Consider the following 25672-nt stretch of genomic DNA (forward strand, 5'->3'; position numbering starts at 1 on the left):
TTACCAGCTAATATTATTATCACTTTTGAATAATGAGACATTCTTATATTCAATATCCAAAGCATATTTTGAGTTTTTTCTATTTTAAGAAATAATTATTGCTTCTTTGCACATTTTTTTCTAAAAATAAATTCCATTTCTTTTCAGAATGCATCCTCCTTTAGCTATTAAGCATTAATCATCAGCCATAATATACTGAACATATGCCAGCCACTTCATTTTTAATACATTTTACCTCTTCTTTCAATAATCTTCCAATTTATTGAAGAGAGTCTGGAATATTATCAATACCTGTATAACTTTAAGTATAAGAGTTCTATTATTTTATATTTTCAGGAAATCTCAAGTTATCTCCAGTTTTTCAGTTTTAAGACAAAAAATAAACCAGTATCAGGGGAAAAGTAGGAATAAAGAGAAAGTACTTGATATCTGAATTGTGCACTTTTGTTGTGTGCTCAGTTATATTTCCAGGTTACATGGATGCAGAACTTGCAAAAAAATCTGATTTCAAGGCCAAGATCCTAAAAAATGGAGCCACTACAAAGTCTGAGAACAGCCAAGAAGAAAACAAGAAAACATTAAAGAAGGAAAAGTTAGTCACAAAATCTGATGAATCCTTGATTTCAGGGCACAAACCAGAGACAAAAACCAAAGCAAAAGATACTGAGTTGGAGAAAGGTGAAATAAAAATGGAGGTCAAGTTAAAGGAGAGTGACACCAGGATACCAAAAGAGGAAGACCAGGTAAAGGTGAGTGACACTGGAATACCACAAGAACAGGAGGCCCATGTAGAGATGAATGATACTGGAATACCACAAGAACAGGAAGACCAAGAAAAAAAGAGTGAGTCCAGAATACTACAAAGACAGGGATCCCAAGTAAAGAAGAGTGAGTCCGGAATAAAAGAAGGACAGGGATCCCAAGTAAAGAAGAGTGAATCTGGAATAAAACAAGAACAGGGATCTCAAGTACAGATGAGTGAGTCTGGAATAAAAGAAGGACAGGGATCTCAAGTAAAGAGTGACACCAGAATACAAGAAGGACGGGAGTCCCAGGTGGAGAATAGTGAAGCTGGAATACCACAAAGACAGGAGTCTCCAGTAGAGAATAGTGAAGCTGGAGTACCACAAGGACCACACGAGTCCCCAGCAAAGACTAGTGAAGCTGGAACACCCCAAGGACATGAGCTCCCAGTAGAGAGTAGTGAGTCTGAGATACTGCTAATTCAGGGGCCTCAAGTAAAGAGAGAGAGTTCTGAGGATCAAGGAGAACAGGGAAATGCAAGGAAGAAGACAGATACAGAAGAAAATGATGCTCTGAAGAAAAGTGATGAAGGAAAGCACAAAGTTAAAGGAAAGAAAGAATCAGAAGTTAAGAGTAAAAAAATAAGGTTCAGTAAGGGGCAAAGGCAAATAAAGGAAGAAGTACAACAAAAAGATGGAAAGAGTAAGGGTAAATAAAAGGAAGGCTCATAAGTCAACTGATTATTATGATTCCCATCCCCTAGATACAAGTCACCACCCATTTATTGCTTAAATGGATCATAATTAGAGAATCCCTTTAATTTATATGTCTACAATAGATGTTTCACCATTTTTAGTCCTCCCAGCTACAAATCTTGGCTTCCAATTCTTTGCTTTCTAAGTTGATACTTTTATGACTTAGTCAAGAAAGATGATACTTTCTGAAATAAAACATTTTGAGAATGTTTGAAATGTATAATTTCACTGGAAAGAAATGTATAATTTCCTTCGACTACTATTAAAATTAACTCAGTAACAGCCTAATCAATCAACCAATCAGTGGTCTTCATGGTAGGCTAAATGTTCATGAAATGCTGTTCTAGCAATAAGTGGTACAGAAAAATATGTCTGACTCCCTGCAATAAAACAGCTTTTAACACACACAGTGATATAATGTGTGTATAGAGAACAATTTTTTAGAAGAAAATCTGTCAAAATGTAGTTTATATGGATGTTATAATATGAGTTAGGAACCTCTTGGGATAAAAATATAAAGAGGATAGCTCCCTGAGGAAGAGAATGGTGATATATATGTCTCAAAAGATGGATAAGATGTTGATACACTGAGAGAGGTAGGAAGAGTACAAGAAAGGCAAATAAATTCAGGACTGCCACACTGTGCTCTAGAAGAATTAGCCAATTATACTGTTGCCATAGCCTCATGAGTGCACTCTGGAATATAATTTTGAAAAGGAGGGTTAAAAGAAGATTCTGAAAGAATATGAAAAACAAACCAGGCAACTGGGAAGCCTTCTAGGGTATTTGGGAAGGAGAGTTAGGTGAATACGTTTGCATTACCAAAGCGTTAATCTTGTGATTATACAAAATAGACTGAAGAGGAGAAACCTCGAAAGTAGTAAGTCTAGTGAAGAGGTGTTCAAGTTACAGTAATAAATGATGGAAAGAGAATAAATGGAAGGGATAGGTATGAAGTATTTTTTCAAAGAAGAGATCACTACTTCATGATGACTACGTATGAGTAAAGAAAAGGAAAACAAAAATTGATGACTCCATAACTTTTGAAACTGAGTGACCAAAAATCCATAACAAACTGGTAGCTAGTTTGTGGGACAGGGAGAGAATAACAAATTGCTGAATTTAAGGAAACAAACTAACACTTGTCATTCCAGAGGGTTCTGAAGTCAGACCAGTAGAGATAATTGAAGTTATAGAGTAAATGAGTTTCCCAAGAACAAAGTACAGAGCTAGCAAAAGCACAGTCCTAAGAACTGAGCTTGTTAGAGGTCAAAGAAAAAAAATAACATATAGGAAGATGTAAGGAAAACCTGTACAACAAATGTTCTGATAGGAAAATGAAAACTTAAAGAAAGGATTATTAAAGGAGTGCATTCCAATTTGCAGGTCAAAACATTTTCATTCCCAGTAGGTCCTGCAGGCAAATACGTCATACAATGAGAAACTACAATTATGAAAACTATGTGTGCCCTTCTCTAAAGGCCACCAAAAAGCAGGCCAGTTAAAAATAATTGCTAATCTTCCCTTAAAGGTACAGGCATCAAAGTTTTAAAGGATCCCAGAAAAAGGAAGGGGAGGAGTGAGCTATCAAAAGAACACCATGTTTGGCAAAATGATGCAAATACTAGGAAAATGAATAAGTACATGCAATTTCAATATAATTTAGATATAAAGATAGTAAAGTGGGACTTAAAAAATCAACAGCGGTAAATTGTTTCACAAATAAACTAACATATGTCAAATGCCCTGTTCACAAATGCCCAGTTTAGAACTTAGTTCTTATCACAAGGAAAAAAGAAAATTTGTAACTATGTGGGGTGACAGATGTTAACTGAACTTACTGTGGTAATCATTTTATAAAATATACACACATCATTAGGTTGTATACCTTAAACTTATATGATGTTATATGTCAATTATATCTCAATAAAACTGGGCAGAGCAGGGAATCAAGTCATAACTTCAATATGTACATTTTGTGTCAGTTTTACCTCAATAAAGACAGAAAAAAATGAGAGCATAAGAAAAGCAGGAAACTGAGTTAAAGATGACAAAGTTGAATAAGAAATGCAAAGATATTGGGAAGAAAAAAAATTATGTAAAATCAGATAATGTGACTCCTACTCCAACTGAAGATTTCTGGGTTAGAACTGCATTAAAAATGCAATTTACCATCACCCATAAACATTTCTTACCCCAAGTTATAACGGGCATATCTAAGAAATGAATACAGGGAGAGGATGAAAGAAAAAGCATAAAATTTAAAACAGGATCCAAAGAGATAAAAAGTTAAACCAAGAAATTGATTAGGATGCTCAGTTTTACATTTGATGAAATTTCATTGCCCACACTTTAAAATAGTTAAGAATAGGAAAAACAACAAACATCACTACTCTGTACCTGGGAGGTCCCAATTAGGTTTTAAGGAAATAGAGAAGCCTGTTTTCCTAGGGGTTAGAACTAAAGATACTCTCATCCATCATCATCCAGAATCCTAAGCATCTGCCAAGGCTGTGAAGTAAAATCTGATATGACACTACAGATTATAAACATTGTAACCCTGTTCTCAAGAGTATTTTAAATCTTTATTAAATTTATCTGCAAAAATTAAAACTCATGACATTATCAGTGTTAACTTCCTATGAATCTCTCCATATCTTAACCTATGCTCTCCATATCTTAACCTATGCTCATATAAACATATATACACATGGAGTCAATCTACACACATTATTCTGCAACATGATTTCCACATCTAACGCTATAACATGTGCATCACTCCAGGTCTAAGGATATCATTCTAAAGCATTACCATCACAGTATAGTGGATGAATTACTGCATATTCAACCAAGTCCTTAACAATGGACATTTGGCTTCTTTCCAGCTTTTGCCATTAGCCAAATGGTGATATAATAAACATCTTTGTACAATATAAAGATTTTATTTCTGTAGGATAGATTTCCAAAATGGAACTGGCAAGTCAAGAGAAAAAGGAAATATGCATTTTTAATGTTAAAATATGTAATCACTTTCCTGAAAATTTGTAATCACTCATATTCTTACCAGGGATGTCTGAGTTCTATTTTCCCTACACACTCACGGGTGCTACAGAGTATCTACTGAGAAAAATAGTAATGAGAAAAGTGGTAGCTAATTCTTTTTTGTCTGTGTAATGGGAACAGTAATATCTAACTCTTGCTTTGATTGTATTTCCCCAACACCTAGTGAGACTGAGCAGTTCTTATAGGTTTCTTGGTCTTTTGGACTCACTCTTCTGTGAATTACTCATTTTCCATACTGGCAGTTTGTCCTTTTCTTATTCAGATTCAACTCAAGTAAGTGCTTTTTGTCTATTAATGTTTTTCACCTGCCATTTGTGTTAAGAAAAAAAAAAAAATCTCTATCTACTTCTTCTTTCCAACATCCAATTCATTCATCCTGTTCCCTAAAATTATATCCTGATTCTGACCACTTCTCACCTCCTTCATCAGGTAATCCAAAATTTCCCCATAGCTCATCTGTACTACTGTGATAACCTCCAAAGAGAGCTTCTCTCTTTGTCTGAATCATACTTTTGTTCTAATTGTTTTTTAATTTTATTTTTAGAGAGAGAGCACACAAGCCCAGTGGTTGGGGCAGAGGTGAGAGAGAGAGAGAGAGAGAGAGAGAGAATCTCAAACAGGCCCCATGCCCAGTGCCAAGCCCTGTACAGGCTTGATCTCACCACCCCGAGACCATGACCTAAGCTGAAACCAAGAGTCAATCACTTTACCAACTAAACAACCCAACTGACTCAGAACATACTTTTAAAATGTAAACTTGTAAATGTAAAATCTAAAATGTAAACATTTTACTAATGTAAAAATGTAACTCATGTTACTTCTCTGCTCAAGACCCTCCAAAGGTCTTCCAGTCATTTCTGTGTGAAAGTTCAAAATTCTCAGGACCTTCACAGCCTCATAGTATGCAGCTTCTGGGTTCTCCTCCAGCCTCATACCTCATTGCTGCAGGCACACTGTGGTTTCATTTTTCTTCATGCCCACCAAGCATGTTCCCACTTCAGGGACTGCCTCAAACACTTTCCCCAAAACATGTACACAACTCACTTCCTTAATTCTTTAAGACGTCAGCTTAAATGACTACCCTAACTCAAACAGTATTTCTCCACTCTCTATCCTTTTGTCCTGACTTTTCTTCATACCATTTATCCCTACCTCACATTACACATTTATGTGTTTACTGATTTTCTGCTCCCATAGATGTAAACTCGGAAACTCTGAAGACAGGAACTATGTTTTATTCACTGCTGAATCTCTAGGGCTTAAAAAAGTGTGTCACACACAGTAGATGTGAAAAAAGAATTGTTAAATGAAATAAAATAAAATGAAGGTATCTTGTACTCTATAGAAATTTATTGCATTTAGTCAAATGTGTCTGCCTTAATTCTGAGAATTTCTAGGCTTTCAATGCGTTTCCCCTACTACTGTGGTAAATATACTCATTTTTTTTCCTAAAAATTCTCTTTCACACTTATTAAATCCATTTGTTTATGTTGTAAAATTGGTGTTTAGTTTTCTCTTCTAGATGGAGATCAAATTTATCAGCAGCATTTGTAAAATAAACCTTTCTCCACTACATAATTCATTTTAAATGGCAGTAATGTTTCCCTCCAGGAAGCAAAAATTGGTTCTTGAGGGTCAAAAAATTGTATTCTATTAATGTATAAATCACAGATATTCATAAAGTACATAGGCAGATGTATAGTATATTCATGAAATACATAAGCAAACATATAGTCTATTTGTAATATGGAAATCTTATGAAGGAAATGATTAGAATAAAAATGTCTTAAGGTTCCTTATGAGATTATAATAAGAAAATATGTCAAAGTCATACTGCTTTGATTACACAAGCTGTAGGAAAGTTTGAATGTCTATGAGGCATGTCTGGATCTACTCTTCTTTTTTTATTGTTTTCTTGGTCTTTTGGGCATATGGTCTACCATGTGAACTATATATATTTTTCAGTTCTCCCTCTAATCTTCTTTGCTTTTTTCCAAGTTATTTAAATTCCAGATAGTTTACATACTTTATAATATTACATACTTTGTAATATTAATTTCAGGTGTACAATTTAATAATTCAAAAATTCTATACAACACTTGAAACTCATGACAACAAGTGCATTTCATCTCCACACTCACCTCTCCTCTGGTAACCATCAATTTTTTCTCTATAGTTAAGAGTGTTTCTCAGTGTGCATTTTAGAATCTTTTAGAAAACATTTTAAGTCACACACACACCAGCAAAGAATAGAAAAGAAAAGGAAAAAGCTGCATGCATTTTGTTTAGAATTGCATTGAATCTATAATTTATTTGGGGATAATTTACATAATTTACATAAATTACATAATTTACATCTTAACATTTGTGAGTCTTCCAATCCATTAATAAGATTTTTCTTTCCATGTAACAGTTTTCTTTAATTTTCCTGAGTATAGTTTTATAGTTTCCTACGTTGAAGTCTTGCATATCTTCCAATATCTTTATCCTAAAATTATTCAGATTTTACATTTCTTCTTATATTTTATTTTACCTTTTTCATCTTAATGAATTTCTGCTCTTATCTTTACTACTCCTTTAGTCCTACTTGCTTTGGTTCAATTTGCTTTTTTTTTTTTTTAATTTCTTGAGTTGAATGTTTATATAATTAATTTTTAACAATTTTCTTTTCTAACATTTGCATTTAAATTTCTAAATTTAAGGCTTTAACGGGATCCCATAAGTTTTGAAACATAGTATTTTCAATATCCCTCATTAAAAGTATATCTACTTCCATTATAGTTTTTACTTAACCTATCAGTTTATTTTTAAGATATAATTCTTTATTTCTGAATATATAGAAATTCTCTAATTATCTTTTTTATTAAATTCCAGTTTAATTTCACTGTGAGAAAAAATCTTTAATTTTACTTTTGATGTACTTGATCAAAAATGCATTTTTCTGTTGCTGAATACAGTGCCATATACATATAAATAACAATTATATTGTCCATCATCTATATCAAACTATTTTTTTGTGCCTCATCCATATTTTACTGGGATGTATCATCCATTCTGTTTGCAGACTGCAGGTCAGTCAATTTATGCTTTATGTATTTTAAGGCAATGTGATTTCATGCATATATATTTAGATTTGCATAATCTTCATGAACTGATTGTTTTATCATTGTGAAATGATCATCTTTATTTCTAATAATGATTTTTGACTTAAAGTTTACGTTGTAGGAAATTTAGTTATTCCAGCGTCTTTTTTTTTTTTTAAGATTTTATTTATCTATTTGACAGATAGAGATCACAAGTAGTCAGAGAGGCAGGCAGAGAAAGAAGGAAGCAGGCTCCCTGCTGAGCAGATAGCCTGATGTGGGGCTCGATCCCAGGACCCCAAGATCATGACCTGAGCCGAAGGCAGAGGCTTAACCCACTGAGCCACCCCGGCACCCCTCCAGCTTCCTTTTTTTAAAATTTATTTTTATTTATTTTTAGCATAACAGTATTCATTATTTTTGCACCACACCCAGTGCTCCACGCAATCCGTGCCCTCCAGCTTCCTTTTGAATAGTGTTTGCATCGTTTCTTTTTGATTATTTCACTTATAACTTTTCTGTATTTTAACGTTTTGGGTGTGTCCCTTGTAATGCAGGTGTGTTTCTAAACTGATCTAATAATCATATTTTAAATGAAACATTTAATCTACTTAAACTCAATATTATCATAGGTACATTTGGACTTAAATATGTTCTAGTATTTCTATTTTTGCTTCACACATCCTTTTTGACTTTTCTATTAGCTGGTTATGCATTACTTAACCATTCTTCTAATGAGCACTTTAAAATATACATAATGTGTCCCTGACTTGATCTAGTTTTATACAAATTAGAAAATTTACCTCTTCTACATAATGCAAGGACATTAGAAGTTTTAACTTCATTAGCTCCAACTTAAATCTTACTTTTGTTATAGATTTTAATTCTATATAAACTTTAACTCTCATAAAATTTTGTTTCATAAGTCAGTATTTATTTAGATAGACTCACATATTTACCTTTCCATTCCTCTTCAGTCTTACCTGTATTTGCTAGCATATATACAGAGCAATAGTTTTCTTTCTGCCTGAAGAATACCTTTTGGGTTTTTGCTAGTGAAGAACTATATGTGACAAACCTCCCCTCTCCCTTTTTCTCCATCTGAAACTATCTTTATTTCACCTCCATTTTGTAAAATGTCATTATTGGGCACAGAATTCTTGATAATTATTTTCCAAATTCATTTTTATAGAAATAACTCCTTTTTTGCATTACAATGCGTTGGTTTGCTTAAACTGTGTGATTTCAAAACAAAGACCATGCGTACATGCTTTGAGTACAAACGCAACTCTCAAGGTGAGCATATAACTTAAATGGCAAGAGTTACAGTTAATGGACACAGAACAGAGCAGCCTACAAGTCACATAAGCACTGGTCAATATATTATATTGAAGGATGAAAATTTGAGAACTTGATTAAGTTAAGGTTGCTGAAGAGAACATCCAATTCATGGATTAAAGTATTTCCTCTTTCCCATCCTGAAAACTTTATTACATTAGTCAGTTTACCTCAGAGAGCACATTAAAAAAAAATCATACTCTTGAAATAGTGCCTGTTGGAACCTGTTTTTCTATGATCTGACAAATGAATTTTTACCATGGCTGGGTATAGATATATTGGATTATAAGCTTATTTTCTCAATTACCAGTGTTATTTTTTGACAGTCTTACATCTAGTACTGCTGATGAGGAATCAGACACTGCTTTGACTCTTCCCATCATACAAAGCCTAATAGTTTTGGCTTTAATAGTTGTACTTTTATCCTCCTTTACCAGGCTATGCCTGTCCCTCATTTCAATTTATAATCTTGTGTCTGTCCTCAACTCAGGAAACACTAATTTATTACTTTATCTGTTCAAGCACATCCTTCTGGGTCTCCTAATATTCTCCTGTTAGATGAATTGGGTCTAACCTCCAAATTTCTCTTCCCTTGGCTTCTACTTCTTTGTGTTTTATCTCTTTATTGAGAGGCATTTCTTCCATTCAATCTTCCAAAGCACTAATTCACTTCTCATTAATAAACATTCTCTTTTCCAATTTTCTCATCGATTTTTTAAAATAGTTTTATTTTTTTAGGGCAGTTTTAGGTTCACAGAAAAATTGAGCAGAAAGGACTGAGTTCTCATATCTCCTCTGCACCCCGTATGCATAGCTTCCCCACTACCAATATCCTGCACCAGCATGGTGCATTGTCACAATCAATGAACCTACACTGCGTTATCATTATTGCAAAAGTCCATAGTTTATTTTACATTTCACTCCTGATGCAGTACATTCTATGGATTTTGACAAATATATGACATGTATCCACTAATACAATATCACACAAAATAGTTGGTTGCCCTGGAAATCCTATGGGCTCTGCTTATTTATTTATCCTTCCCACCCATGAACTAACACCTGACAAACACTGATATTTTTGCCTTGACCACAGGTTTTCTTCTTCAAGAATATCAAATACTTAGAATGACAGAGTATGTAGTAGTCTCAGATTAGTTTCCTTTATTCAGTAATATGCATTTTAGTTTTCTCCTGTCTTTTTATCATTTGGCAGCCTATTTTTCCATGTTTATTGACATGTAATTGACATACAGTACTGTATACCTTTACGATGTACAGCATAATGATTTCACTTACATATATTGTAAAATGATTAGCACAATAAGTTTAGTTAATATCCATCATCATATATCATACTCCCCAAAATGAAAGTGTTTTTCTTTGTGGTGAGAACTCTTAGGATCTTCTTTCTAAACAACTTTCAAATATACCCTATGATGGTGTTAACTAAGTCACCATGTTGTACATTATATGTACATCCAGTATTTAGGTCTCTTATAACTGGAAGTTAGGACCTTTTGACCACCTTCAATCCAGTCTTCCCCCATCTTCCCTCCCACCTCTAGTAACCACAAATCTGTTCACTCTTTCTATGAATTTGTTTTGTTTTGTTTAAGATTCCACATATAAGTGAGATCATACAGTTTTTGTCTTTCTCTGACTTCCTTCGCTAAGCATAATGCCCTCAAGAGCCATCCATACAGCTTAAAATGGCAAAATTTAATTCTATTTTATGAAGTTATATTCCCTCTATGCCTAACTTTCAGATTTTATCATGAATTGATGTTGAATTTTGTCAAATATTTTTCTCTGCATCCATAGAAATGATCACACAATTTTTCTTTCATTCTATTAATTTGATACATATTTATTGATTTTAATATATTGAACCATCCTTGCATCCCAGGAATAAATTCTACCCAACTATGGTGAATGCTGCTTTTAATGTGCTGTTGAATTTCATCTGCTGGTATTTTATTGATAATTTTTGCATCCATATTTATCAGGAACATGGACCTGTAGTTCCTTGTCTCATAGTGCCATTTTCTGGCCTTGTTATCATAATGATGTTAGCCTCATAAAATGATTCTGATGGTGTTCCTTCTTCATTGATTTTTCTGGAAGAGTTTGAGAAGTATTGGCATTAATTCTTCTTTAAGTGTTTGGTAAAATTCAGTGAAATCATCTGGTTCTAGGATTTTCTTTGTTGGAAAATTTTTTATTTGATTCAATCACCTTACTAGTAATAAGCATGTTTAGATTTTCTATTTCCCCTTGATTTAATCTTGGTAGGTTGCATGTTTCCAAATATGTTCCCATTTCTTCTAGGCTATCCAGTTTGTTGGCATATAGTTGCTCATAATAGCTTCTTATAACCCTTTGTATTTCTGTGGTACCAGATATAATGGCTCCTCTTTCATTCATAATTTTGTTGATTTAGGTCCTTCTTTTTTCTTAGTTTAGCCTAATTTAAAGTTTGTCAATTTTATCTTTCCAAAGAACAGACTCTTAGTTTGTTAATACTTTCTATTGTTTTCCATTTCATTTATTTCTGATCTAGTCTTTTATTGTTTCCTTCCTTCTGTTAACTTTGGGTTCAGTTTGGTTTTCTATCCATGAAAGACCTGAGGTCATAGCTCATATCTTTTTACCACTGAATAATATTCAAATGCCTGAGTGTCCCACAGTTCATTTATCGATTCACTTACTGAAGGACAGCTTAGCTGCTTCCAAGTTTTGTCAATTATGAATAGAGCTGCTAGACACATTCATGTGTAGATTTCTGTGTGGGTATAAGTTTCGAACTCCTTGGGGAATACCGAAGTGCAGGACTGTCTAATCATATGGTAAGATTTGCATGAAATCATCAAACTATACCAAAGTAGCGGTACCATCTGCATCCCACCAACAAGGGATTAGAGCTCCTGTGGCTCCACCTCCTTACCAGCATTTGATGATGTCAGAGTTTTTGCCTACTCTAATAGGTATGCAGTGGTTTCTCATTGTTTCTTCATTTACACTTTCCCTGTTGACACAGGACATGGGGCACTTACTCACATGCTTATTTGCCATCTGTGTATCTTCTTGGTGAGGTGTCTGTTCAGATTTTTGTGCATTTTTTAGCCAAGGTGTTCTTTTTTTTTATTATTAAGTTTCAAGAGTTAGTTCTATATTTTGGATAACAGGCTTGTATTAGAAATATCTTTTGCAAATACTTTCTCCTAATCTGTGGCCTATCATTTTTTTTTACCGTCTTTCACAAAATAGGAATTTTTAATTTTAATAAAGTATAGCTTATCAATTATTTCTTTCATGGGTGTTGTGTGTTATATCCAAAAACTCATCACCAAACCCAAGCTAAGTTCAAATAGTTCTTTTGTTAGGTTGATTTTGACTCCCTTTAAAAATTTTTAACTTAATGTTCTTTTTTGAACTTTCATTACTTCTGCTTCATTAGAAGACATGTTTTAGACATCCAATTTGGTTTCCCTCCCTCCAGATTTTGAGTAACATATATTATCTGCTTGTTCAGGACAATTTTCTCTTAGTCATCAGATTAACTAAGCAACTCTTAGGATTTCTCACTCATTGACAATCACTATGCCATAGAAATGGCAGGACCTGCTTATATTGGTTGTCTGTGTACAAAATGGTAAATCCCTGTTCTTATATTGAGGCACAGAAAGGAAGATTTTTCCATGTCCCCCATCCCTTAGCTAACTCTTCCTTTAAGACAAGAAGTGGTAGCAATTTGGCCCAGCACAATGGGCAGGATCAAGGATACACTCCTAGGAACACAAATGAGTGGAAAATAATGGCCTTTCTTAATAAGCTCCATAGGTTTTCATGTGCTACACTCTCTCAATGAACCAGAAAATCCTGATTATTTTCCCTAGGCCACAAGAAAAGTCCCCAATTCTAGTACAAACACCTTAGCTCTATCATAGAGGCAAGGAAAAGCTTTCTTACTCTTTCTCCCTGAAGATCTCTATAGAACCAGCAGATTCAAATAGATCCTCCAGGTTCCATCAGCTGGCCTTCCTATGGCCATCATATTTCTTCAGAGAGTAAACTGAGAAGAATAAGGAGTTCTGATGTACTCACATCACTACATGTCACCATTCTACATATAATATAAGATAAATATGAACTAAATATTGCAGAAGAACAACAGAAAAGAGCCCACTGGTTATAATCCAGCACATCAAGTCCTTTAGAATGAAATAGGTATCAAGCATAGGGAACAATGACCCATACTAAGACTATAAAGAAGTGAACACCCTATAATATATATATTTTTTCTAACTCAACAAATAAGTGAGAGTCTTGAATTCCTTGAATTCAATTCCTTGAATTCTTAAATTTCCAGAGTTCCTGTTCTGAATTCTTTCCCTCAGATAAACAGTCCCATGAAGTAAGAGGAAACAAACTTCCTTTTAGATGAAATTGTGCTTCCAATCATGGTCACTCCAGAGAATGAGACAGGAAGAAAAGGCTCTGGCAGTCTGAGGACTCACTCAAAATATCCATAAGCAGGATACCAGACATGATGATATAGGAAGAACTGAATTTAAAATCAACAGATTTGTTTCTTGTCTGACTATGGATTCCTTTTTAGGTTAATTATTTGGAAATGTCACTTTACTTCTCTGGACCTTAATTTCCTAGTCTGTAAAATCTAGACTACCTTTTATTAGAAAATAGATGGTAAATACCTATGCTTTGAAACTCTTTCTTTTTATACTTTTATTACTTTTCTCAGAAACTAAGATAAAAAAAAAAAAAAAGAATTGCCTCTGTACATAGAAGATGTCATTATCTGTGGATGGAACAAAGGGGAGAATGTTTGCTCCATTTTATAAGTAAGAAAAGAGTGAAACTGCTACCACACTGTGTCCAATTGTGGCAGCCTGGAGCCAACTTGCCAGCCAGAGTGATAACAGAGGAGAAAGGGCAGATACCATGCAAGTAAAGGTGTCTATACTCTTCCCCTTTCCATGAAGATCTTCCACATTGTCAAGCAGGCCTGACATGGGTGACTAAACAATAACAACAAACACAATAGGAAAATGAACAATTGAGCCACTGGCCTCTCCAGAGCACAAGCAACCTGGGTAAACAAAGGAGATCATCCCTCAGTATTACTAAAGAAACAAAGCAAAACTCATAATGTAAACACTCTAATTTCCTGATTTGACTCTCCACTGAGATATGATAACCCTTTTTTCTAACTTAGTAGTGATGACCCAGTAATCAGACACCCAGAAAATTAATAGTCCATTGAAAAACTAGCACTCTTTAGTTTCTGCAAAAGTTATGGTGAATCTGGATTTCTTTGGATTTTCCTAATTAGGGTTTTATAATAATTCTCATGACTGGGAACTTCTCTAGGTTTGTATTTTCTACAAAGAAGGATTCTGTTTTGGAAATAAGGCATATTTTTTTTTTAATTCTCTCTCTTTTTTTAAAGATTATTTATTTATTTGACAGAGATCACAAGTAGACAGAGAGGTAGGCAGAGAGAGAGGAGGAAGCTGGCTCCCTCCTGAGCAGAGAACCCAATGCGGGGCTCGATCCCAGGACCCTGGGATCATGACCTGAGCTGAAGGCAGAGGCTCAACCCACTGAGCCACCCAGGAGCCGTGGAAATAAGGCATATTTTAAAGTATAATTTTCCATTATATATTCAACAAATATTAATTTATACCTACCATGCCAAGTTGATAATGTCAGTCTCTGTTTAAGGAACTCAGAAACCATTTGAAAAAAAAAAAACCCACACATGTAACCACAAACTCAGTGTAACCAACTAATAACCTAATCACATCTCTTCATTAAAGCAAATAACCTGTGGAGAACAATAAAACTACACTTGATTATTAAACAACTTATATCCTATCACATATATTTTAAAAAATAAAAAGTCCCTTTTCTTTACAAAACATATAGATCATTCAACCATTGCCTTAGTCAAAGAAACCAACTCTTTACAAATTAGTAATCTAAATATTTCTACAGTAATGATGTAAGAAATAATGCTAATAGCCCTATGAGAGCAATTTGAAATGTGTTCAAGTCTGGAAAGGAGAACACGAAATCAATGGCTTTCCCACCAAAAGTAAGATTCATAAATATTAATTACAGTTTCTAGTTCTCTCACCCTGCTTTACTTAATATTATTAGGATGATCTGATGTCACTGACAATTTCACATCAAATGCCAGACATGAAAGAGTGGGAACTGTTCCATATCCAATAAAATCTATGTAAATTTTCCTGTTCACTATTATAACAAAAAGAATAAACAACAAGAGAAGCTGTCTTAATCTTTTCTGGATGAAGAAATAGCAAACTTATTTACACATACATATGTATTCTACATGCATATTTATATATGTGTACATGTGTATATAATTTTATGTGTTTCTTAAGTTGTAAAAAGAAAATCTCTTAGTATCACTAATATTTCCTTTTCAACAAACAGGAAGAATGAGGGTGGGGTGGTGTGAGTGGACAGTGAGAGTATGAGAGAAAAGATAAAAACAGAAGGGGTAGAAGTGGAAATACAATATATGTGATGTTTTAACATCCTCAAGGCTCGATTCAAATCCCCGTTTGTTTTTAAAGAGATTTTTTGGGGCATCTGGGTGGCCCAACAGGATAAGCTTCCGCCTTCAGCACAAGTAATGATCTCAGGGTACTGGGATCAAGCCCAGAATCTGGTTTTCTGCTTAGCAGGGAGTCTGCTTCCCCCTCTCCCTAGGCCCCTCCTTTCTGCTCATGCTTTCTGTCTCTCTCAAATAAATAAAATCTTTAAAAAAGAGAGAGAGAATTGTGGCCTTCAAAAGAATCATAGGCAATAATAATAACTTTATATCCAAGCAAAATCATGGTCATTTATGTATTTTATAGGCATTTGGGGAAAAATGCAGAAATTATCAGCGATTCCTTATCTATATAACATTTCTACTTTGCTTTCTCCATGATAGGTACAGAAGGCAGTATTAATAACTATGGATATTACAAAAATCTCCATGTTTCTAATTTCATTCCCGTTTTCCTCTTGCCCAATAATTAGCATGCCACTGCCACTAGCTTACCAACAATGGGCAGGAGCATTTAAGAAAGGTGATCAATAAAATCTATTTTTCTACTATCCATATGTAGTCAAGAGTTCTGATGTGGGATCCCTAACAAATAGGGAAATGGTAAGAATATGATGAAAATGTGAATAAAGCAAGATTTGTGAATTCTAATGCCTTCATTTATAATGAAAAGTTTTAGTCAAAGACATAGAAAAATATTCATGGATGTTGTTGCCCCGAATCTACCAAACTCAGGAAATCTGAAAACCATCAGATTGGTTGTTCTTAAATTACAACAAAAGATGCACACAATGATTAATTCCACTGAATCTGACTTTTTCTGATGCAATAGTATAGGTTCATTTTCATGTTCCTCACTACAAAATAAAAATAGTATCCTTTTTCTTAAACAAACAAATCAAAAGATTTGATAATCTGTGATTAAACTTTCTGAATAAAAATAGATGTTACTTTCCTATTTCTCAGCAAATTTATAGAAATCTTGATATAAATAAATAACCCTGAAATAATAAATAAATAAAATAAGATAAAAGTAAAATACAATAAGTATAATAAATAAATATATAAATAAATAAAAATGAATATAAATATATAATAAATATAAATTTTAAAATCTGTGAAATAATAAAATAAAATATAAATAAATAGATATCTCTGAAATAAAAAGAGATGTAAAGGAGGATAGAATAGATGCACAATACCCAAACCTATAACATTTCTACTATAAAGACCAAGAAGAGCAGATAAAGATGACAAAGGGCTCTAAAATTGTCTAATTTGAAAATGAATCTCCCCAAAGGAGTACAGAGGAAAATGTCACATTGGGCTTCTTCCCTGAAGAAAACCACACTCATATATTTACATCTGTATTCTGTGGAAGACTCAGAACACTCAGCAAGTACCTGGATACTTCCTTAATTCTGCTGGACTTCTGTTTATAACTTCCTTGAAAAGCTTTTGATCTCTCTACTCACTGTTGCTGTCAATGACTTATTAGTCATACACAAAAATAGTATTAAAGAAAGCTAGAGTTTCCTTCCCTTAGGCAAATGATACTTATATGTTCATTTGTGTTTATATTTCAGAAAAGACAACAGAACCCTGCAGTAAGTTTCTTTTATGTTTATTTCTTATTTGTGATTTAGAATTAATGGTCTGGAAGACTCCTGTGTATATTACCAGTTTCATGTCTATCATGTTTAAATATAAGACCCCTGAATTCAGGGGTCAGGAGAGGAGGGAGTTATAGTTTAACAAGGCATTTACCTCAACTGCCTGCCTAAAATCCTGCTGGAATGAAATAAAGAAATGGAAAAAGCATATACACAAGGAATACAAGGAAAGGAAATGAGATCAGTTTGTAAGTGCTGAGAAATTTTTGAAAACGGATTACTGACAGAAGAGATAGAAGAAACCTGAAAATAAGCAGTAGAGAAAGAAAAGAAGAATGTCAATTCAAAATTCAGAAAAGACTCACAAATTGAAGGCAGAAATACAGGGCGGGATGGCCAGTTAACAGTCGTTATCTGACTAGTTCCCATTCAAGATGGCCGCATAGGATGATCCTGAACTCACCTTCTCTGACAGACCCGCTAAATCTTGGCTATATATGGAATTATTTCCTCTGGGGGCGGGGGAAGGACTGGTGAACTAACCCTCTCACATGGGGTAAACAAGGGGGTAACCACATCGAAGTTGTTAGGAAACGTTAAGACACAACAATCCTGCCATATTTCCCATGCATTGAGCAGCAATCCATAATCAGTGCAAAGAACTCACAACCTGGAGCTTCTCCTTAAGGGGCAAAGGATTCATACCCCACACAGCCCCATCCACCCAACTTGAGAGATGAACCCCCAAAATATCTGGCTTTGAAGATCAATAGGACTCATGCCCACAAAAACCAGAGAGATGGAGCCAATTGAGGATAACCTTTAAAGGGCACCCAGACTTACTACTCCTCCACAGGACCCAAGACAGAAGCAGTCCCTTGAAATGTGTATAGCTATTATGTGAAAGAGATTCATTTCCTAGTTTTAAAATATTTATCTGAGGTATATGGTCTTGCTGGATAATCTCTGGAGATGGAGACTGGTGACCACCATCTTCCTATTCTCCTTCCATCTTACTAAAGTCAATGGTTACCATTTTCTCCCTCATTTTTCCCCCTTTGTTTCTTTTTATTTTTAATTTTTTCTTTCTTTTTGACTCTCCTTTGGCCTCACTCCAGCCCATGTGTACCATCTTTGCACACTCCCTCTGCCACATGACAGTGCCAGCATCTCCCAGAAGGGAGCTTCTACACACAACTGGTACCTCAGTTTTATTTTTGTTTGTTTGCTTTTTTAATCTACTGACTCATATTTTGTCACTGCCACCCACGCTTGCTTGCCTGGCTCTGGAGATCATGGAGGCTTGCTTTCTTGGGTCCCATGAGACTTTATCAATCAGAGAAACAGATCTAGGCAGACTACCACCTCAGTCTGTCTGAGAAAAAGACCACTTTGCTGGTCCATGAACTTTGGCCTGAGGAAATCTTCCTTCTGGTTTGACACACTTTAGGAGCCTACAGAGATGTTGTCTGGGAATGGTGGCCAGTGGATAGATCTTTGTGCTTTTCCTTTGCCTCACTCCAGTTCATTGGTATCTTACAGAAAGGAGTCTATACCCTTCTCTGGTATCCAGATTTTTGTGGCTGCCAGAGAACTCCTCCACGTCACCTGGCTTTGGGGGCCAGTGAGGCTTATGTGCACTGTTCCATGGGACTATAACCAATGGAGAAAGTGTTCTTAAACAGCTAGTACCTCCAGAGCAAAGAAAGGAGCTCAATCATTCTGTGAAAGAAGTCAATTGTTTTATCATCACAGCCACAGACAGAATGGCAGACTTCTAGGTAAACAGACCATAAATGTCTCCTGAGACTTCAGAGGGTAGGAAAAATCTTCAGAGTAGCAGCATCTCTCAATAGGGAGCTCTTATGTATGTCCAGTGCTCCTGTTTTTATACCTGGTGATCTGACTTTCACATCTGCTGACCAGGGGATACCTGTTGATCACCTAGCTTTAATGGGCAAAGGAGCTTGCCTTCCTGAGTCCCATGAGACTACAAGAGTCAGAGAAGCTCTTGGTAGGCTATAATCTCCAGCCGTACTGCATAGACAGCAGACTGAAACACAACCCCAGCCTTTCTGTGAAAGAGGCCTACTTCCAAGTCCTGGCGCTTCAGACTTAGGGGCCGACATCAGCTCTGGCACACATCCAGAGGCTACAGAAGCACTCTCAGGAACACAGGCCAAAGAACGCCAACTCAACAATCTCCTTCTGCCTCACTATACCTCACTTTTTATCTCCTACAAGGGAGCTTGTAACTAGACTACTGATTTTTACAACTGCTGCCCAGGGGACACCTCCAGATCACCTGTCTCTGGGGACCAGGAGAACTTATATATGTAGGCCCACAAGACTGCCTAAATACGCATTTATTTCAAGCTGTCGTGTGGCTTCCAATTAGCCTGAATCTAGGTGGGCTGGCAGATCCTCCTCTTTGGGACACTGACTGGTCTTGGCACACCCTCAACAACCAGGAGGTATTAAAAGTCAAATAGGCTGCTTGCACAACCATAAAGGTTTGATAGACATCCAAGGGCTAAACCAGGGTTTAGTGATAAAGTTCATTTGCACAAGAAGACAATCTTTGAAGATTGTGAGAAGTGGATAATGAATAGAAACCAACATAGACAGAGCAAAATGAAGAAAATGACACTATGTTCCAAACGAAAGAAAATGATAAAACGTTGCGGGGGGCAATCTTAATCAAACAGAGATAGGTAATTTACCTGATAAAGAGTTCAAAGCTATGGTCATACAGATACAGTGAAAACTTCAGGGAGATGAAAATACAAGAAAGTTACAAAAAGAAGAGACAGAACTGAAGAATACAGTAACTGAGCTGAAAAATACACTAGAGGGTTCCAAAGGAGACAAGGTGAAGCAGAGTAAAGGATCATTGTCTCAAAGACAGAGAACTGGAATTCATCCCAACACAGCATTAGAAAGAAAAAAGAATGCAATATATATTTGGATTTTATTTCTTAATCTAGTCTGAAAATACTTTCATTTAATAGGAATATTTATTTATTCATTTGTGTCCAGTATAATTGTTCATATATTTGTATTTTTAATAATAATGTTACTAATCAGTTTGCTAATTCTCATATTTTTGTCTTTTTTTTGCCTTCTTTTGAAATAATTTCTTTTTTATAATTCTATTTTCCTGATCTCATAGCATGTTAGCAACACACTGTTTTACTATTCTTTTAGGAATTACCATAGAGATGCTAACATTCATCTTTATGTTACAAAACTGTAACATAAATTGCTACATTTTTTAAAAGAGATTTTATTTATTTGAGAGAAAGAGAGAGAGTAAGAGTGAGAAGGAGGGAGAGGGAGAGAGAATCTGATGTGATTTCAAGCTGAGCATGAAGTCCAAGCTAGGGCTCAACCCCACAACAGCAAGATCATGACCTGAGCAGAAACCAAGAGTCAGATGCTTAACTGACTGAGCCACCCAGGCACCCCTAAATTATTATATTTAACATTGAAAATTAATAAGACAATATAAGGGGTATAAGAACACTAGAACACTCTTTTTCTTTACTATTTATGCTTTCATTGTCATGCTCATTAAAAATGCATTTACTTTAATCCCTCAATGTATTGTCATCACCATCACCATCATCATCATCATCATCACCATTTTTTATTCTAGATTTTCAATTTTCAAAATTTCTTTGGTCTCCTGGTTGCAAGGAAAACTTTGCATTTTCAAGCTGCTATAACTCCAATCTTTCCCATCAGTCTAAACTAGATTAGGAAGGAAAAATACTAATCTCCTTCTCTCAGGAAAATCAAACTGATGGATTTATTTGTATTGTATGAAAGATCTTAGAATGCATCAGTACCCTCCCTTTCTATTTCTAATCTGGGGATGGTCTGGTCTGCTCAAGTGAGGCAGTTGAGATTTCTGGATATTACCATATCTGATTATAAAACCACCCATAAAGAGAGTATAAAAACTTACATTAGGCAATTTGGAAATGAGCATTTTTTTTCTTTTCCCTTCAGAACACAATAAAACCAATGAAAAAGAATAACAAAAGGCATAAGCCTGAAAAACATTCTTAAAAATCACCAAAAGTGGGGCACTTGGGTGTCTCAATGGGTTAAGCCTCTGCCTTCAGCTCAGGTCATGATCTCAGGGTCCTGGGATTGAGCCCCGCATTGGGTTCTCTGCTCAGCAGGGAGTCTGCTTCCCCCTCTCTCTGCCTGTCTCTCTGCCTACTTGTGATCTCTCTCTCTCTCTCTCTGTCAAATAAATAAATAAAATCTTTTAAAAAATCACCAAAAGAGGGGCGCCTGTGTGGCTCAGTGGGTTAAGCCTCTGCCTTCTGCTCAGGTCATAATGTCAGAGTCCTGGGATTGAGCCCCATGTGGAGTTCTCCACTCAGCAGGGAGCCAGCTGATTATCTGATACCTGGTTCCAGGGAGATTAGGGCAGCAAAGCCCAAAGTGACCTAGAGTGCAAGAACCCAACAAGGGAATAGTCTCTGGACTTGTTAGTTTGCATATGAAAGTGTGCTGGCAGAAGAAATATTTTATGATCCCTAGGAATTGGCTAGACACAGGAGGGGCAGTTTTTCCAGAGTCAGCAAGGCTCCAGATGTCAAAGCAACAGAAATACAGAAAGCAAAGAGGAATGATTAGTATAATTAATTGACTTTTACATTTTGAACATATATGACTTTGATTACAAAATTTAAATATTAATAATATATCCAATTACATCAATGTTGCATTTTACTCACAATGAAAAGCCTGTTGGAGAAACTAGTCTTTTTTGCAGGGTCAGATAACAATTTTGTATTTGTTTTGTTTGTGTTTCAGTTAAGACTCCAGAATCTGTTGGTAAGCCCATTTTCAATCTTTCACATACACTTTAGTCTCCCAGACAGAAAAACGTCTTTCAACTTTGCAGGTATGATAATTTACATTTTTAAAATCTCCCTAGACAAGATTACGGAATGAAAATATTAATCTCCTCTCGGACAAATTACACTTATATTATTTGTATTCTAGGGAAGAGCCTAAACCTATCAGTAGCCTCCTTTCCTATTTCTAATCTGTGGGTTCCTTCTGAAGTTTGGTTAAATGGCTAATAAAATTATAAGAAGCACAAACTTATAAAACATTCTAAGAAAACAGGAAGGATTGAAAAATTAGCAGCAGAGAGAAGCTTACACAGGAAATCTGTTATGTAACTCAGCTATGAAGGTTCTTTACACATCATGATATACTAAGATAACATTAATAGATGCTTAAAATGTGACATGACTTTGTGGGAGAAATAGGAAGAGGAGAAGTATATGGGAAAGGGCTAAAAAAAGAGGTAAAACTTTGATTTCCACGAGAGGAATCTCGTGTACCTTGTCCAAATTGGAGAAATCATAAAATATTATGTAGGTGTTCTAGAACTGCATATTGGTCAATAGCTTCCTCCCCTGAACAAAACTAATGTGAAAAAGAAACTGACAGTAAGTTTTGGTGGGCCAGAGACCTAGTGTTTTAATTTAGAGAAAATAATTTAACTTTTAAAGTAAGTACCTATACTTAGATATATTAAAAGTTAAACTTAAATAAAACTATAAATTTTACATTCTAGTACATAACTTTATAAAGATAGAAAGCAAAACTAATCTCCTTCTAATGAGCAAACAACACCTATATTTTTATTTGCCTTCTTACTTCAATTGCATCTTCCAAATGTGTCAGTAATTTGATTTTTGGGAGTGCTTGGGTGGCTCAGTTGGTTAAGCATCTGCCTTCAGCTCAGGTCATGATTCCAGGGTCCTGTCACGTTCCCTGCCCCCCTGCTCCTTCCCCTGCTTGTGCTCACTCTCTTTCTGTCTCTCTCAAATAAATAAATAAATCTTTTTTTAAGTTGATTTTTCAACACTATGTGCATCCATCACCAACTTACATGGAAGTTTTACATTCTCTGGCTGTCATCATTTCTACTTTTGTAAATTCTTACTTTAGAGAAATAAAGAAAATGGCAATCCCATCACCAATTTAGCCAAATGTTTGAACAAACTAGTAAGTCCCTTTTCTATCCCTTATCTCTAGTATGCTTAATTTCTTAGTAAGAGATGATTGTTTTCCCCTAAGAATTACAAGTAACAGTCCTATAAAGGAATTAAAAGTAACAGTCCTATAAAGTCCTTCTTTTAAAAATATAATTGTGAGATTGAAGTTAAATATAAAAATTTTTTAAACTTAATTTTCCTTCAAGAAGTTTGAAATCACACTATATTGAAAGAATTTTTTTTAAAGACAAAACCTAAAAGTCTAAAAAAGACAACAGAAACCATAAGTAATGAAAATTTAAAACAGAAGTATTAAAGCATAAGAAGCACAGTTAAGCACACTAAAAGTTAAGTCAGCTATTACTTATACATATGATATACTAAAAACTTTTATATGACATACAAAACTCCAATCTTCAGAGACCTAATCTCCAATCTCAAGAGACCTAACCCTGAACTACACAAACCAAACTGACTTAGTACCAGCTAACTTTTCAATCAGAGATGTAAAGTTGTGGTTGAGGAAAAGATAATTTCTAAAAACATTGTTTAAATAAGTCCATATACATGATCATATACATGATCTCCTCCATTCCCTTCCATCAGGCTTCCACACTGGTACATACAACATACCAGAGTTGTGAATGCAAGTTGGTGCAGCCACTTTGGAGAACAGTGTGGAGATTCCTCAAGAAATTAAAAATACAACTTCCCTATGATCCTGCAATTGCACTACTGGGTATTTACCACAAAGATACAAATATAGTGAAAAGAAGGGCCATCTGTGCCCCAATGTTTATAGCAGCAATGGCCATGGTTGCCAAACTATGGAAAGAACCAAGATGCCCTTCAACGGACGAATGGATAAGGAAAATGTGGTCCATATACGCTATGGAGTATTATGCCTCCATCAGAAAGGATGAATACCCAACTTTTGTAGCAACATGGATGGGACTGGAAGAGATTATGCTGAGTGAAATAATTCAAGCAGAGAGAGTCAATTATCATATGGTTTCACTTATTTGTGGAGCATAACAAATAGCATGGAGGACATGGGGAGTTAGAGAGGAGAAGGGAGTTGGGGGAAATTGGAAGGCGAGGTGAACCATGAGAGACTATGGACTCTGAAAAACAATCTGAGGGGTTTGAAGTGGCGGGGGGGTGGGAGGTTGGGGTATCAGATGGTGGGAATTATAGAGGGCACGGATTGCATGGAGCACTGGATGTGGTGAAAAAATAATGAATACTGTTAAGCTGAAAATAAATTAATTCATTTTAAAAAAGCAGAAAATTGACAAAAAAATTAAAATAACAGTCCAAGAGGATGTAATGCACAATTATAGGAGTACCAGACAAGAGAATATTTTTTTAATGGTGGGATAAAATAACGAGAGTGAGTTATGAGACTTCAAAATTGAAAAAGCCCAGAGTGCCTTTAAAAAAATAAAAATAGGGCGCCTGGGTGGCTCAGTGGGTAAGCCACTGCCTTCGGCTCATGTCATGATCTCAGGGTCCTGGGATCGAGTCCCACATCGGGCTCTCTGCTCAGCAGGAGCCTGCTTCCTCCTCTCTCTCTCTCTGCCTGCCTCTCTGCCTACTTGTGATCTCTCTCTGTCAAATAAATAAATAAAATCTCAAAATAAATAAATAAATAAATAAATAAATAAAAATAAAAAGCTCTCTGCACAATGAATAATGAAAAAAGACACACATCAGATCACATCAAGTATTTTCAAAATATGCTAGAAATGAAAAAAAATGATACATACAAATGATCACCAATCTGAATGGCATCATATTTCTCAACAGTGGACTTAGGAAATATTGGAGCAAATGCTTCTCAATTCTAAAAGACTTCCAATGGATTGGTCCAAATCCCCAAGGAAATCTGTCAAGCAAATGTAAACATCATATGATTTAAAGTCTCAAAATTTTCATCTTCCATGCATTCCTTCTCCAGGAAAAACTGGAGAATATACTCCATCGAAACAAGGAATGTAAACCAGGGAAGAGGAAATCAAGAAATCCCCAAAAGATGTTGTTTAATGCAGAAGGTCAAAATGTGGATTCCCAAATGAAATGGTCTTTTGATATGTCAAACAGGGTAGGCACAGTACCAGTTTTTCAATCAAACACTAATCTAGGTGTTGCTGTGAAGGTGCTTTTTGTGTGTGATTAAAGTCTGTATCAGGTTGGCACTAGGTAAAAGAGATTATCCTACATAATCTGGTGGTCCTAACACAATCCCCTGGATAGCCCTTAAAGCAGAAGTGAATGGAAGCTGAAGCAGGAATCAGATGAGTCTGATTCACAAAAATCTAAGACTCTGGCCATTTGATAATGGTATCCCTAAAGAAGAAAGAGATGCACGGTTTTCTAAATTCATACTTAGTGAAAGGATCCGAGGTCTAGGGAACAGAAGTCAGTTGAATCACTA

At 35.3% G+C, this 25672-nt stretch overlaps 2 protein-coding genes across 14 annotated transcripts in view; one reads left to right on the forward strand and one right to left on the reverse strand.

Moving 5' to 3' along the window:
• LOC309865787 (endogenous retrovirus group K member 7 Env polyprotein-like) overlaps positions 1 to 25672 on the reverse strand; it is a 1143634-nt gene that overhangs the window by 530191 nt on the left and 587771 nt on the right. The window lies entirely within an intron of this gene.
• The window catches only part of LOC309865776 (uncharacterized protein), a 229017-nt gene that overhangs the window by 63854 nt on the left and 139491 nt on the right, over positions 1 to 25672 (forward strand). For 12 of the 13 annotated variants that reach the window (XM_082732567.1, XM_082732576.1, XM_082732578.1 and 9 more), the window contains 2 exons: positions 17177 to 17197; positions 22037 to 22057. In XM_082732567.1, the coding sequence (XP_082588693.1) occupies positions 17177 to 17197; positions 22037 to 22057 (42 nt within the window). The remainder of the gene's footprint in view (positions 1 to 17176; positions 17198 to 22036; positions 22058 to 25672) is intronic. The other variant, XM_082732575.1, reaches the window with a different exon arrangement.

The sequence above is a fragment of the Mustela nivalis genome (genome assembly GCF_964662115.1).
Source record: "Mustela nivalis genome assembly, chromosome: 5".
In the NCBI taxonomy this organism is placed as follows: Eukaryota; Metazoa; Chordata; class Mammalia; order Carnivora; family Mustelidae; genus Mustela; species Mustela nivalis.